This window comes from Rutilus rutilus (assembly GCF_951802725.1).
Source record: "Rutilus rutilus genome assembly, chromosome: 2".
Classification (NCBI taxonomy): Eukaryota; Metazoa; Chordata; class Actinopteri; order Cypriniformes; family Leuciscidae; genus Rutilus; species Rutilus rutilus.
Genome location: NC_140210.1, coordinates 59,026,580 through 59,039,513, shown reverse-complemented (window position 1 = coordinate 59,039,513; position 12,934 = coordinate 59,026,580). Strand labels below are relative to the sequence as shown.

Here is a 12,934-nt window from a genome sequence, read left to right as displayed (position 1 = left end):
CAATGTTTCCGTTCATACTAACATTGGTGTAATTATAGCATTTTTAATACCACAACAAAAACTAACACACAAACGTGCTCTTCTGTTTAAAAATATTAATATTAAAACTAGTGCTGGGCAGCAATTAATCGCATCCAAAATAAAAGTTTGTGTTTACATAATGTATGTGTGTGTACTGTGTATAATTATTCTGTATATATAAATACACACATATATTTGAGAAATAGTTGCATGTATATACTGTCTATATATGTATATAAATATTTTATTTATAAATTAAAAAAAAATCTTAAATATATACATGTGTGTGTATTTAAATATAAAAAATAAGTACACACACACGTATATTATGTAAACACAAACTTTTATTTTGGATGCGATTAATCGTTGTCCAGCACTTATTAAAACAAATATTAACAGACTAAATTAAAACAATGGCATAAGGTCTTTAGATATTTCTCACTTAAAATAAACACATGTATTGCGTCAATTTTCTCAACTTTTATTTTTATTTTTTATTAAATCATGTTAGAAACATGTTAGCGATGTGCTTAAGCATATTAGAAATATGATAATCATCCCAACAACATAGTAAATCATGTTAGAGTCATAACAACCTCTTAAAACATGTCAGCAATGTGTTAAATCATGCTATAAAAACATGCAAAAAAGTGTTAAATTATGCTAACAATGTGCTAATGCGTTTTAGAAATATTAGCAACAATCTAAAACGTGTTAGCAACAAATGAAAATACCTTAGCAACATTATCTCTCTGTTTTTTTTTTGTGTTTTTTTTCTGATAGACTGTATTGCCTTCAAGCTTTTAAATCTAGATCACTTCCTGGTTCTTCTCAAGCCCACATCAAAGTTTGCCTTGACGCATCAGTTGGGTTGCATTCCTCGCATTATCCCTATAAATGTAGGGTTGTGCTCTTTAATTGTGGAGTCACTCAGATATAATGAAGATGAGTCAAACTCTCACAGCTCTGAACATGTATCATTATTAAACGCTGAAACACGGCGGTCCGGCTGAATGACAGCAGGCGTCGGGCCGGTTCCGATCTGGGCGGACCTGATGATGTCAGGAGTGAGGTAAACCGCGGACGTCACACTCTTAAAGAGACAGTTCAGCGTTGAACCAACACACCAGGGGCCGGTTGCACCAACTGTGCGTAAGTTACAATTTAGCCTAGTTTTGACGTAAATGGACACTAAGTTACGACTTACGCACTTCTAAATATGTTTGCGTTGCACCATTGAAGCGTAACTCTACGTATAAAGTAAATATTTACAGCAGCCTCCGATCAGGAGTAGCGGTTGGAATAAAATATCAGACTGAACTGAATCAATAAGCTCTTCTTTTACCTGACAGACTTCAATTCTTTAGACATATATAATAACGCTGACATTTACACTCGCTTACATTTTAAGAGAGAAAACATTATGTGAAAAGATGACTTTGTTAGCGGCTCTTGAACACGATCCCGTCCTAAAGCGCGCCGCTGTGCGCATCGGTCCATGTTGTGCATGTCAAATATCAGTCATGATCAATAAACGTAATTTCTTATGGTTTTTTGTATCAATATTCATTTCTTGTTACTTATTCATTTCATTTCAAATACAGTTTCTGAGTGTCATTTACATATAAAAAACACTTACGTTATTAATGATCAAGTAGGCTATCGTATAATGGAAACTTATTTTTACTGTTAGTAACGCGAGGCAAAAGAAGTTAGAATGAAGGATAAACTGAAATTCACGGCATTTCAACACAACTTTTGCTGACGTATTTGAAGGCTGCTATTGGATCATCGAGGCTAAACGTCATATTATGTGACTACGCATCACCAGAGAATGTCTAATAAGGGGAGAACTTCCACTCTCAGTAAACTTCCGGCTTCTGAACTGGTTGCAGTTCCACTCTGGCTCCACATGAGGGCGCTCACAGGGCGAGTGCAGTTCCACTCTGCATTATTGCATAATTGCATAATGTTGAACTTGCAAAACCTACTATCAAATCTGAGATTTCTCAACGGCAATCGGGTGAAAGAGACAAATTTAGCCGTCTAGCTCCATAGACTCCCATTCATTCTGCACTCATGGGCGATCGCCCCCAGTGGAGCTCTGGTGGAACTACAACCACAATTCGGTACAATAGAACTTAATAGGGAGTGGGCAGGCTCTCCGTAGACGAGCTCTGGCGTTACTTTACGGTGAGCTTTTCGACCTACTAGCAACGTTCTGCCTTACGAACAAATGGTGCAACGGAATAAAGTACAGAGTTAGTTACAAACTAGCTAGTAGTTACTAAGCCTCTAGTGTGGACTTTACGTTCCAACTTAAGAAAGAACTTACGAACGGCTGGTGCAACCCGACCCAGACCCGTGTCCTGTCTTCCTTGGTGCTCAGGGGGAGATGTTCAGCAGAAGGCTCATGCTGCTCATATAATGACCACATGATCCTCCAAACAGGACAAAACAAGGGTCTGCTCCATGTCCACCACTTTAGATAAGGAAAATGTGCTTTGGTTAATCATAATGGTGATATATTATGAAATAGTTTCTATTTCAGTGTGTAGAAGCTTTACCCACATCGTCTAATGCTCTTTTCACATAATTAAATGTTCGCTAATCCAACCTGTTACATTTCTTAATTAGGGTATTGACATTAGCATTGACTTCTTCTCCGCCGACAGCAAGACGGCAGAGGCTGGACAGATGAAGAGCAGAGACACTGTAGTGTATTAATGTAACACCGATGTTGTCTTTACTTGATGAACGTTGTTGGGAAAACGTTCCCAGGACAACATTCTCGGAACCTCCTTCTGATGTCATTGATATTTGCTGAATGGTGGCGTTAATGTTCTCGGATTATATTAGAAAGAAACTTTTGAAGAATGTTAAGCTAAGGTTATGAGAATGTTGTATTAACATTAATGTTCGAATCACGACAAGAAAAATGGACATTTTAAAGTCTTAGAAAGGGTTTCAGAACATAAATGTGTGAACAGTCTTTGATTCATGGATTGAAAACGATTATGAACTGGTGGAGAATCTCTTCTGCAGCTCTGACATCATCCTGCCGTCGCCTAGCAACAGTTGCTTTGGAGACAGTGATGCTGTTCTGCTGTTGCCGAGCGGCAGCGTGGACCCCTTCTTCTTCTCCTTCTTCTTCTTCTTCCTCTTCTTCTTCTGTGGAGAGATCGCCCCCTGGAGGGCCTCCCAGATCATGACGGGTCTCACGTCGGATCCGGATCCTGACTGACGGGTCTTTGAGGAGGATACGCCCATTCCAGCCTGACACACACACACACACACACACTTTTTAAAGTTTTACTCATCTGCACTACAGCTCTAGGACGTTTCCTGTTAGATGATCGTGATTTTAATGGTAAACAACAATTGGTTAATAGTTGGTTGAATAACTGTGATAGATCTAACCATACATTTTACAGTAAAATACCGTACAGTTTACAGTTTTTGGACGTGAAAAAGAACAAATCCTTGTATAATTAACAGTGAAAAAGTGAAATTGACATTCTCATGATTCCCTGCGTGACACTTCACATTTGATGTATTTTTGTTGAAATAATATGTATGTAAAACTGCCTTTTCTGAGATGTTTATCAGATGTTTTTACACGGCAGATGCTCTCCAGATGAACAGATGTTTAGCAGACGTCCTACAGACACACCTGTGCTATCAGTCTGAGCGCAGATTAGGAAAACAATGAAGCGTTTCTTTACTGTTTGTGTGTGAAGCGTCCCGGTGTCCGTGTGTGTCCGACTCCCCGAGTGAACAGCGAATAAAAGATCCCGAAACACCATCAGAGCTGATTCATCTAAACTCGCACTGATGAGTGCTCTGGTTGTGTGTGTGTGTGTGTGTGTGTGTGTGTGTGTGTGTGTGTGTGAAACGGGTTACTCTGCATTTTCCAGCTGAACTCTCTCGTCACACCGCTTCTGGCGAGCTCGTGTGATTGTGAACGTTCCCTGTAGGGTAGACTGTGTACAGTTGAGACATAGGTACAGTTGAGACCCCTTAAATAACTTGCGTTCGCAGCAAGCACAAGTTGTGATTTTTGCTGTGCACATGCGTATTAGTGTCCTCTTTGATCGTGGGAAATTTGAACAATGGACGCATCTCCGATCCGAAGATATCGGGAAAAGTTTTTTTTCTAAAGTAGGACGTTCACTTCACCATGCACTCTCCACAATGAATAGCTTACTATCCCTATATGACTGTTAAACGTAACTGGTATCACCACAAACGTTATTCTGTGCCCTAAAAACTGGCATATTTCATGGTATTGTGTCATGCAAGGTAATTGCAAAATCTAGAGAAATATGCGAGGTGGCCAGCGGGGGATAGTTGAGACACACGTGTACCAACTGTACCCCCGATAGAGTTCTATAAGGAAACACACTGTTTAGTTGTGCAGTGTTATTATGATAACAGGTTAAACGTCGTAATTAGCCAACATAGGACGCAAATGAAAATAAAATTTGATATTTGTGATATTTAAACTGTGTATTATTAATAAATATTGTTTAATATCTTGTTCCTGCTTTATAAATTTTAACCAGTGCTAATTTAAATAAAATGAATGAATATAATTGGTTGAATAAACGTAAATGTTGCCCAATTGTTATTTTCTTTATTTGTCTTTATTTTTCATATTTATAATGAATGGTTAGTTACCTTTACATCATTAGAAATGGGTGTCTCAACTGTACCATGCACTGTCTCAACTGTACCACATATGGGTACAGTTGAGACAAGGTTGAGACAAAAAGCACCTTATTTTCATGAGCTAATTGTGGAAAATATAAACTACTTCTGGGTATTATTGATTGATAATATCTTAGTCGATAAGCTAATGAAATGTCATGTGGAAATTCACTTCTTTTCAGTATCTATTTTTGTGTGAAAAATCAAAACGCAAAAAGTGTCTCAACTGTACCCAGTCTACCACTCCTGGGCCGGTATTCATACAGAATCTTAAAGCAACGAGCGGCTCCTAGTGAGAAAATTCATAGAAATGTGGGCGTTTACTCTTAACATTAAATAAAAAATCCTAGTAAAGAAAAAGGTAGTTCAGAAAGCATCTTAACCCTTAGAAGAGGTCTTAAGGTCAGAATTGTGAGGAGTACGAACGAGGACTTATAAGAGGCTGAAGAGTTTCTTTAGCAGAGGAGAACATGGCAGAAAGATGAAGAAATGTGATATTGTGATATATTATTATTACAATTTAAAATAATTGGTTTTCAATTTATTATACTTTAAATTATCAGTTGTTTCTGTGATGTAAAGCTGAATTTTCAGGATTCTGAGCCCTGGTCTACCTGAACTCTTACACGAGCTGTTGATGTTCAGCGCCCTCTGCTGGATGAGTGTGTGAGTGCAGGTTCCCTAGCGAGTGTGTATAGATATATATGTATGAGCGAGTGTGTATGAAGTCAGCGTTTCACTGTTCTGTTCAGCTGATGCGAGTGTGTGTGTGTGTGTGTGTGTGTGTGTGTGTGTGTGTGTGTGTGTGTGTGCTTTCTTTCTTTCTTTCTTTTTCTCTCTCTTTCTTTCTTTCTTTCTTTCTTTTTCTCTTTCTTTCTTTCTTTCTTTTTATCTTTCTTTCTTTCTTTTTCTCTTTCTTTCTTTCTTTCTTTTTATCTTTCTTTCTTCCTTTCTTTCTCTCTCTCTTTCTTTCTTTCGTTCTTTCTTCCTTTCTCTCTTTCTTCCGTTCTTTCTTCCTTTCTTTCTCTCTTCCTTCCTTCCTTCCTTTCTTTCTTTCTTTCTTTCTTTCTTTCTTTCTCTTTGCGTGAAAGGGTTAATATTTCACATGTTTTCTCATGATGTTGAGAGAAAACATCTACGCGTTTTTTATTGTCTGCATGTTGTTTTTACTTGATGAACGTTGAGAAAACGTTCCCGAAACAACATTCTCGGAACCTCTTTATGTTACTCTTTATTTCTTTATTTCTGTCTTTCTCTCTGTTCTTCTGTTGCACCGCCCCCCTCGCGTATGATTGGCCGCGGCGGGTTTGATTGACAGCTGCAGCAGGACACCTGACGCGCGCGGGGCACGGGGATGATGGGCGGCTCCGGGATGCGGTTCTCTTGGTGACACGGACATTAGACGGAAGAATGACACTGTAAGACTCGCGTTTTTCGCTCGTTATTCGATCTCGTCTCCGGTAACGGGTCCCTCGCGTCGCGCATGATGGACGCGTCCGCGGTAAAGAAGAGCGCGCCGGTGCCGGACCTCTGCCCACTGGACCGGTATGACCCCACCCGAGCCAAGACCCGGGCCAGTGTGAGCTGGATCCTCAGCCGGAGCCCTGAAGGTAAACCTCAGCGTGTGTGTGTGTGTGTGTGTGTCCGCAGCATCAGCACCATCAGCACCATCATTCAGCATCCGCGCGCGCGCTTCCACAGCTGGTTTAACAGAGGCAGAGGGCCTGTGTGTGTGTGTGTGTGTGTGTGTGTGTGATGAGGGCGTCACCGCGGCTCTACGCGTGATTCAGCGGTTGATCATATATAACTGTGATGAAGCAGAAGCTCTAACACACACTTTAATATCTCACAATCGCCACAAACACCAAATATTAACACACACACACTGACACACGGAAATGTCTTTGTTTTTGCACGTGCACGCGCGCTCGTAACAGGAGTTTCAGAGCGTCATTGTCTAAAGCGGCCCGGTGCGTTTCGCGTGTCCAAAGACATTTTCTGCAATGCATTCATAGTTCACGCATGTCGATCATGTGTGTTAAAACTAATACAGCCTGTGTGTAATGTAGGTCACTCTGAAATACTCTAAATTGGTCAATCGCAGCATTCAGTCTTGAGTCGCTCCACACTCCCCGTCTTCTGTCAGTGTAAAATTATTTAGACTCAAATCAGTATTTATGTCCATATCTTTATGTGGTATGTGCATTCAGTCTGACATTATCCCAGTTAACCCCTTCAGGATGACACTGATAAACATCACGGGTTGTTAGTGGTAATGACCCAGAACTCTGTCCAGTAAACACTGGGACCAGTAAACACTGAGACCACAAACATTGGGGCCAGTCAACACTGAGACCAGTAAACACAGACCAGTAAACACCAGTAAACACAGAGACCAGTAAACACTGGGACCAGTCAACACTGAGACCAGTAAACACTGAGACCAGCAAACACTGAGACCAGCAAACACTGAGACCAGTAAACACAGACCAGTAAACACTGAGACCAGCAAACACTGAGACCAGCAAACACAGAGACCAGTAAACACTGGGACCAGCAAACACTGAGACCAGTCAACACTGAGACCAGTCAACACTGAGACCAGTAAACACTGAGACCAGCAAACACTGAGACCAGCAAACACTGAGACCAGTAAACACAGACCAGTAAACACCAGTAAACACAGAGACCAGCAAACACTGGGACCAGCAAACACTGAGACTAGTCAACACTGAGACCAGTCAACACTGAGACCAGTAAACACTGGGACCAGCAAACACTGAGACCACAAACACTGGGACCAGTAAACACAGACCAGTAAACACCAGTAAACACAGAGACCAGTAAACACTGAGACCACAAACACTGGGACCAGTCAACACTGAGACCAGTCAACACTGAGACCAGTAAACACTGAGACCAGCAAACACTGAGACCAGCAAACACTGAGACCAGTAAACACAGACCAGTAAACACCAGTCAACACTGAGACCAGTAAACACAGAGACCAGTAAACACAGAGACCAGTAAACACAGAGACCAGTAAACACAGAGACCAGTAAACACTGAGACCAGCAAACACTGGGACCAGTAAACACAGAGACCAGTAAACACAGAGACCAGTAAACACAGAGACCAGTAAACACTGAGACCAGCAAACACTGGGACCAGTAAACACAGAGACCAGTAAACACAGAGACCAGTAAACACAGAGACCAGTAAACACCAGTAAACACTGGGACCAGTAAACACAGAGACCAGTAAACACAAACCAGTAAACACAGAGACCAGTAAACACAGAGACCAGTAAACACTGAGACCAGTAAACACTGAGACCAGTAAACACTGAGACCAGTAAACACTGGGACCAGTAAACACAGAGACCAGTAAACACTGGGACCAGTAAACACAGAGACCAGTAAACACTGAGACCAGTAAACACTGGGACCAGTAAACACTGAGACCAGTAAACACTGAGACCAGTAAACACTGAGACCAGTAAACACTGGGACCAGTAAACACAGAGACCAGTAAACACAGAGACCAGTAAACACAGAGACCAGTAAACACAGAGACCAGTAAACACTGGGACCAGTAAAGCTCTGACTAAAGTGGACTGATGTGGGTCAGGAGAAGTGAAGCTCTAGTGATGTTAGTATATAGACCCCTGAACACCCACATCCGGCCCAGATCCGGCCCAGATCCGGCCCACATCTGGCACCTGTGGAAAGATGATCTGGTCCACATGCAGCGTGGAATGACGGCACTTGGGCGGCTCGCTCCTGTTTGCCAGATCTGGGCCACAAGCAGGCCATAGCAATGCCACATCTCAGCCAAGAGCAAAGAAATAAACCACAACTGGACCTTATCTGAGCCACAAAATCTGTGTATATTAAATATGAAGTCATCTCAGCCTTAATAAGCCTGTTAACAAGCAGAATCACTGAAGTGATGAGAATATATTAATGGATCAACACAATTGTTAGACTCAAATGACCTCAGAGAAACAGGTTATATCATGATGATTATAAAACCATCAACAGGAAACCATCATCACCTGATCTCGTTTCACTTTAGCTTTCTTTGCTGCTGCAAATGTGTTTGACAAACACACTGTCACAGCGGCTGAAAGAGACAATAGATATAATAAGAGTTACGAGCCCAACTAATGGAAACACTAATCACTGTATGGTGGACAGTTATTTAATATACACAGATTTAGCCAGATCTGGGCCGAAACAATGTGGCTATGTGGGAGTGTGTGTGTGTGTGTGTGTGTGTGTGTGTGCGTCCTTGTCTCAGATCATTTGCAAGCCTCAGACTCAGGATGTGGGTCAGTGTGTGTGTGTGTGTGTGTGTGTGTGTGTGTGTGTGTGTGTGTGTGTGTGTGTGTGTGTGTATCAGTGTGTGTGTCCTTGTCTCAGATCATTTGCGAACCTCAGACTCAGGATGTGGGTCAGTGTGTGTGTATCAGTGTGTGTGTATCAGTGTATCTGTGTGTGTGTGAGTGTGTGTGTGTGTGTGTGTGTGTGTGTCAGTGTGTGTGTATCAGTGCGTGTGTGTGTATCAGTGTGTGTGTGTGTGTGTGTGTGTGTGTGTGTAGTAGTGTGTGTATCAGTGTGTGTGTAGCAGGGTTTGCGTGAGAGAAACTCTGGTCATGAACTCTGTCTCTCTCTGATGGCTCGTCACACACACACACACACACACACACACACACACACACACACACACACACACACAGATATGTCTCATCAAAGAACCCACAAATTATAGGAGAAGTCATCATCGGACGACGATGGACTACCCAGAAGAAGAAGAAGTGTGTGTGAGATCTCAGAATAAACCCCTTCAGGTGTGTGTGTGTGTGTGTGTGATCTCAGAATAAACCCCTTCAGGTGTGTGTGTGTGTGTGTGTGTGATCTCAGAATAAACCCCTTCAGGCTGATGAAGGCTCCCTTACCTGTATTTCTCTGCCGCAGTGTTTCTCACGTGTGTGTAGAGTGTGTTTCTTGTGTGTGTGTGTGTGTGTGTGTGTGTGTGTAGAGAGTGCTATCGCTGGGCTCGATCAGGACGGAGGAGTGTGTCCCGCTGTAGAGCGCCTCCTGCTGTCCGCTGGTCTGTACTGCAGTGTGTTCTCCTCATCTGCTCTTTGTTTCTCGTGTGTGTGTGTGTGTGTGTGTGTGTGTGTGTAGAGAGTGCTATCGCTGGGATCAGGACGGAGGAGTGTGTCCCGCTGTAGAGCGCCTCCTGCTGTCCACTGATCTGTACTGCAGTGTGTTCTCCTCATCTGCTCTTTGTTTCTCGTGTGTGTGTGTGTGTGTGTGTGTGTAGAGAGTGCTATCGCTGGGCTCGATCAGGACGGAGGAGTGTGTCCCGCTGTAGAGCGCCTCCTGCTGTCCGCTGGTCTGTACTGCAGTGTGTTCTCCTCATCTGCTCTTTGTTTCTCGTGTGTGTGTGTGTGTGTGTGTGTGTAGAGAGTGCTATCGCTGGGCTCGATCAGGACGGAGGAGTGTGTCCCGCTGTAGAGCGCCTCCTGCTGTCCACTGATCTGTACTGCAGTGTGTTCTCCTCATCTGCTCTTTGTTTCTCGTGTGTGTGTGTGTGTGTGTGTGTGTGTGTGTGTGTAGAGAGTGCTATCGCTGGGCTCGATCAGGACGGAGGAGTGTGTCCCGCTGTAGAGCGCCTCCTGCTGTCCGCTGGTCTGTACTGCAGTGTGTTCTCCTCATCTGCTCTTTGTTTCTCGTGTGTGTGTGTGTGTGTGTGTGTGTGTGTGTGTGTGTGTGTGTGTGTGTGTGTAGAGAGTGCTATCGCTGGGCTCGATCAGGACGGAGGAGTGTGTCCCGCTGTAGAGCGCCTCCTGCTGTCCGCTGGTCTGTACTGCAGTGTGTTCTCCTCATCTGCTCTTTGTTTCTCATGTGTGTGTGTGTGTGTGTGTAGAGAGTGCTCCCGCTGGGCTCGATCAGGACGGAGGAGTGTGTCCCGCTGTAGAGCGCCTCCTGCTGTCCGCTGGTCTGTACTGCAGTGTGTTCTCCTCATCTGCTCTTTGTTTCTCATGTGTGTGTGTGTGTGTGTGTAGAGAGTGCTCCCGCTGGGCTCGATCAGGACGGAGGAGTGTGTCCCGCTGTAGAGCGCCTCCTGCTGTCCGCTGGTCTGTACTGCAGTGTGTTCTCCTCATCTGCTCTTTGTTTCTCATGTGTGTGTGTGTGTGTGTGTAGAGAGTGCTCCCGCTGGGCTCGATCAGGACGGAGGAGTGTGTCCCGCTGTAGAGCGCCTCCTGCTGTCCGCTGGTCTGTACTGCAGTGTGTTCTCCTCCTCCGCTCTTTGTTTCTCATGTGTGTGTGTGTGTGTGTGTGTGTGTGTGTAGAGAGTGCTCCCGCTGGGCTCGATCAGGACGGAGGAGTGTGTCCCGCTGTAGAGCGCCTCCTGCTGTCCGCTGGTCTGTACTGCAGTGTGTTCTCCTCATCCGCTCTGGCCGGTGTCACAGCGCCCCCTACAGGCCACGACTCTCTCCTGCAGCTGCTCGACCGCTACGCCCTGATCCCGCTACACACACACCGGCAGGAGCCGGTCACCGCTGCACAGCTGAGCCACACACCCATCGACATGGTGAGTGAAACACACACTAGCCGTGGGCGTCACCGCTCACTCGTTCACTCATTGTCGCTGCTTTACCCTCTGGTGCTCTTCACGTGTCGGTCAAAAATGACAGATTATTATTTATTTTTTTAATGAAATGAATGTACCATAATTTAGTCCGATAATGTTTTTTTATTTCATATTTTGTATTTTTAGCAGTTTTTATGGTACTAAATTATATTTTCGCTGTATTTATAATACATTTATTTACTTTTTGAGCATAGACCTGATACATTTTCATCTTAAACTGTGGTAAATCTTGAACGCTTTAGAGCGACAGACTTAAGTTTGATCTCTTTTCAAAGATGACGTTTGGCAGATTATTGCTGAAGTGAACACGGTTTTAAAAAGTGAACGTAAAAAAAGTTACAGAATTTTACGTTTATTGTTATGAAAAATGTGCACAAATACTATTTTAAATTTTTATATGAAATATATATTTTCAAAAACATGTTTTACTCTAAAACTGTGAGAAAATCAAAGCCATAAATCTGAAACAAGTTGTTCGACATGGTGAGGGAACGACACACTGACTCACGTGTGATTCGATTGGCTGACGGATCCGTGTCTGTTCTCTGATTGGTTGCAGGGGGCCCATCTGGCCGTGATTGATGCGCTGATGTCACTGAGCGCTATGGAAACAGTGGGTCGGGTCAAGATGACGAAGGACACGGATCAGTTCGGGGCCGGCAAGAGCTGGGAGAACGCTCTGCTCTTCTGGATCAACAAGGTTCCTAAAGCCACAAACACACCGCAGAGTCAGAAGTGGAGTGAAACCGGATTCAACTGCAGTGTGAACGTGACTAAAAGGATCTGAAAAGATGAATTATATAGAACAGAAAGATAAAGGCTTGGCTAAACTTGACAAAAACTTAACTTATAACAACGTATAAAGCATAAGCTGGACGTATTACAGGGAAACGACACAAAACAACAGACAATAGCTGTGTTTCCATCCACCTGTTTTTATGTGAATTTAGAGATATTGTGTAAAGATATGCCGGATGGAAATGCCAAGATGCGCATAAATTCTAAAAATGTGCATAAAAAACATATTATTGAGGTGGATATTTTTTAAACCGGATAAGACATGCCTAATGATGGAAATACATTTTCTGAATAAATCCCTCAAACCTCATGTGACTTTCCCCTCATCAGAGGCTGTGATTGGATAACTGGCCTAACCAGCGGACCAATGGGATCGCAGCAAAACAAACACAGCTATATGTACAAACGTATTGCATGTACAACTTTCTGAAAGCAGCTCAATCAAATCAAGTCACACTCTAGATGTTGCAGTGAATGTCAGAAACACATTAAACTGCTCGATTTCTTCTGCAGGTCAATCAGAAGCTGCGGGAAAACACTGATGTTGAAGAGAATCCAAAATCAAACCCCTGTACTGACCTGCAGCCTGCTGTGAGTGAACACACACACACACACACACACACACACACACACACACACACACATACACACACACGCGCACACACACACACACGCACGCACGCACACACACACACACACACACACACATACACACACACACACACACGCACACGCACAC

General features: G+C 43.4%; 2 protein-coding genes across 3 annotated transcripts in view; both read left to right on the top strand.

Annotated features, from left to right (window-relative positions):
• Positions 1-12,934, top strand: part of LOC311286453 (apoptosis-associated speck-like protein containing a CARD) — a 467,220-nt gene that overhangs the window by 220,246 nt on the left and 234,040 nt on the right. The gene's annotated exons all lie outside the window — the stretch shown is intronic.
• LOC311286309 (calmodulin-regulated spectrin-associated protein 3) overlaps positions 5,409-12,934 on the top strand; it is a 17,349-nt gene continuing 9,823 nt past the window's right edge. For both annotated transcript variants that reach the window (XM_084402450.1, XM_084402449.1), the window contains exons 1-4: positions 5,409-6,341; positions 11,096-11,337; positions 11,957-12,097; positions 12,709-12,786. In XM_084402450.1, coding sequence (XP_084258576.1) covers positions 6,215-6,341; positions 11,096-11,337; positions 11,957-12,097; positions 12,709-12,786 — 588 coding nt within the window. In that variant the 5' untranslated portion in view covers positions 5,409-6,214. The remainder of the gene's footprint in view (positions 6,342-11,095; positions 11,338-11,956; positions 12,098-12,708; positions 12,787-12,934) is intronic.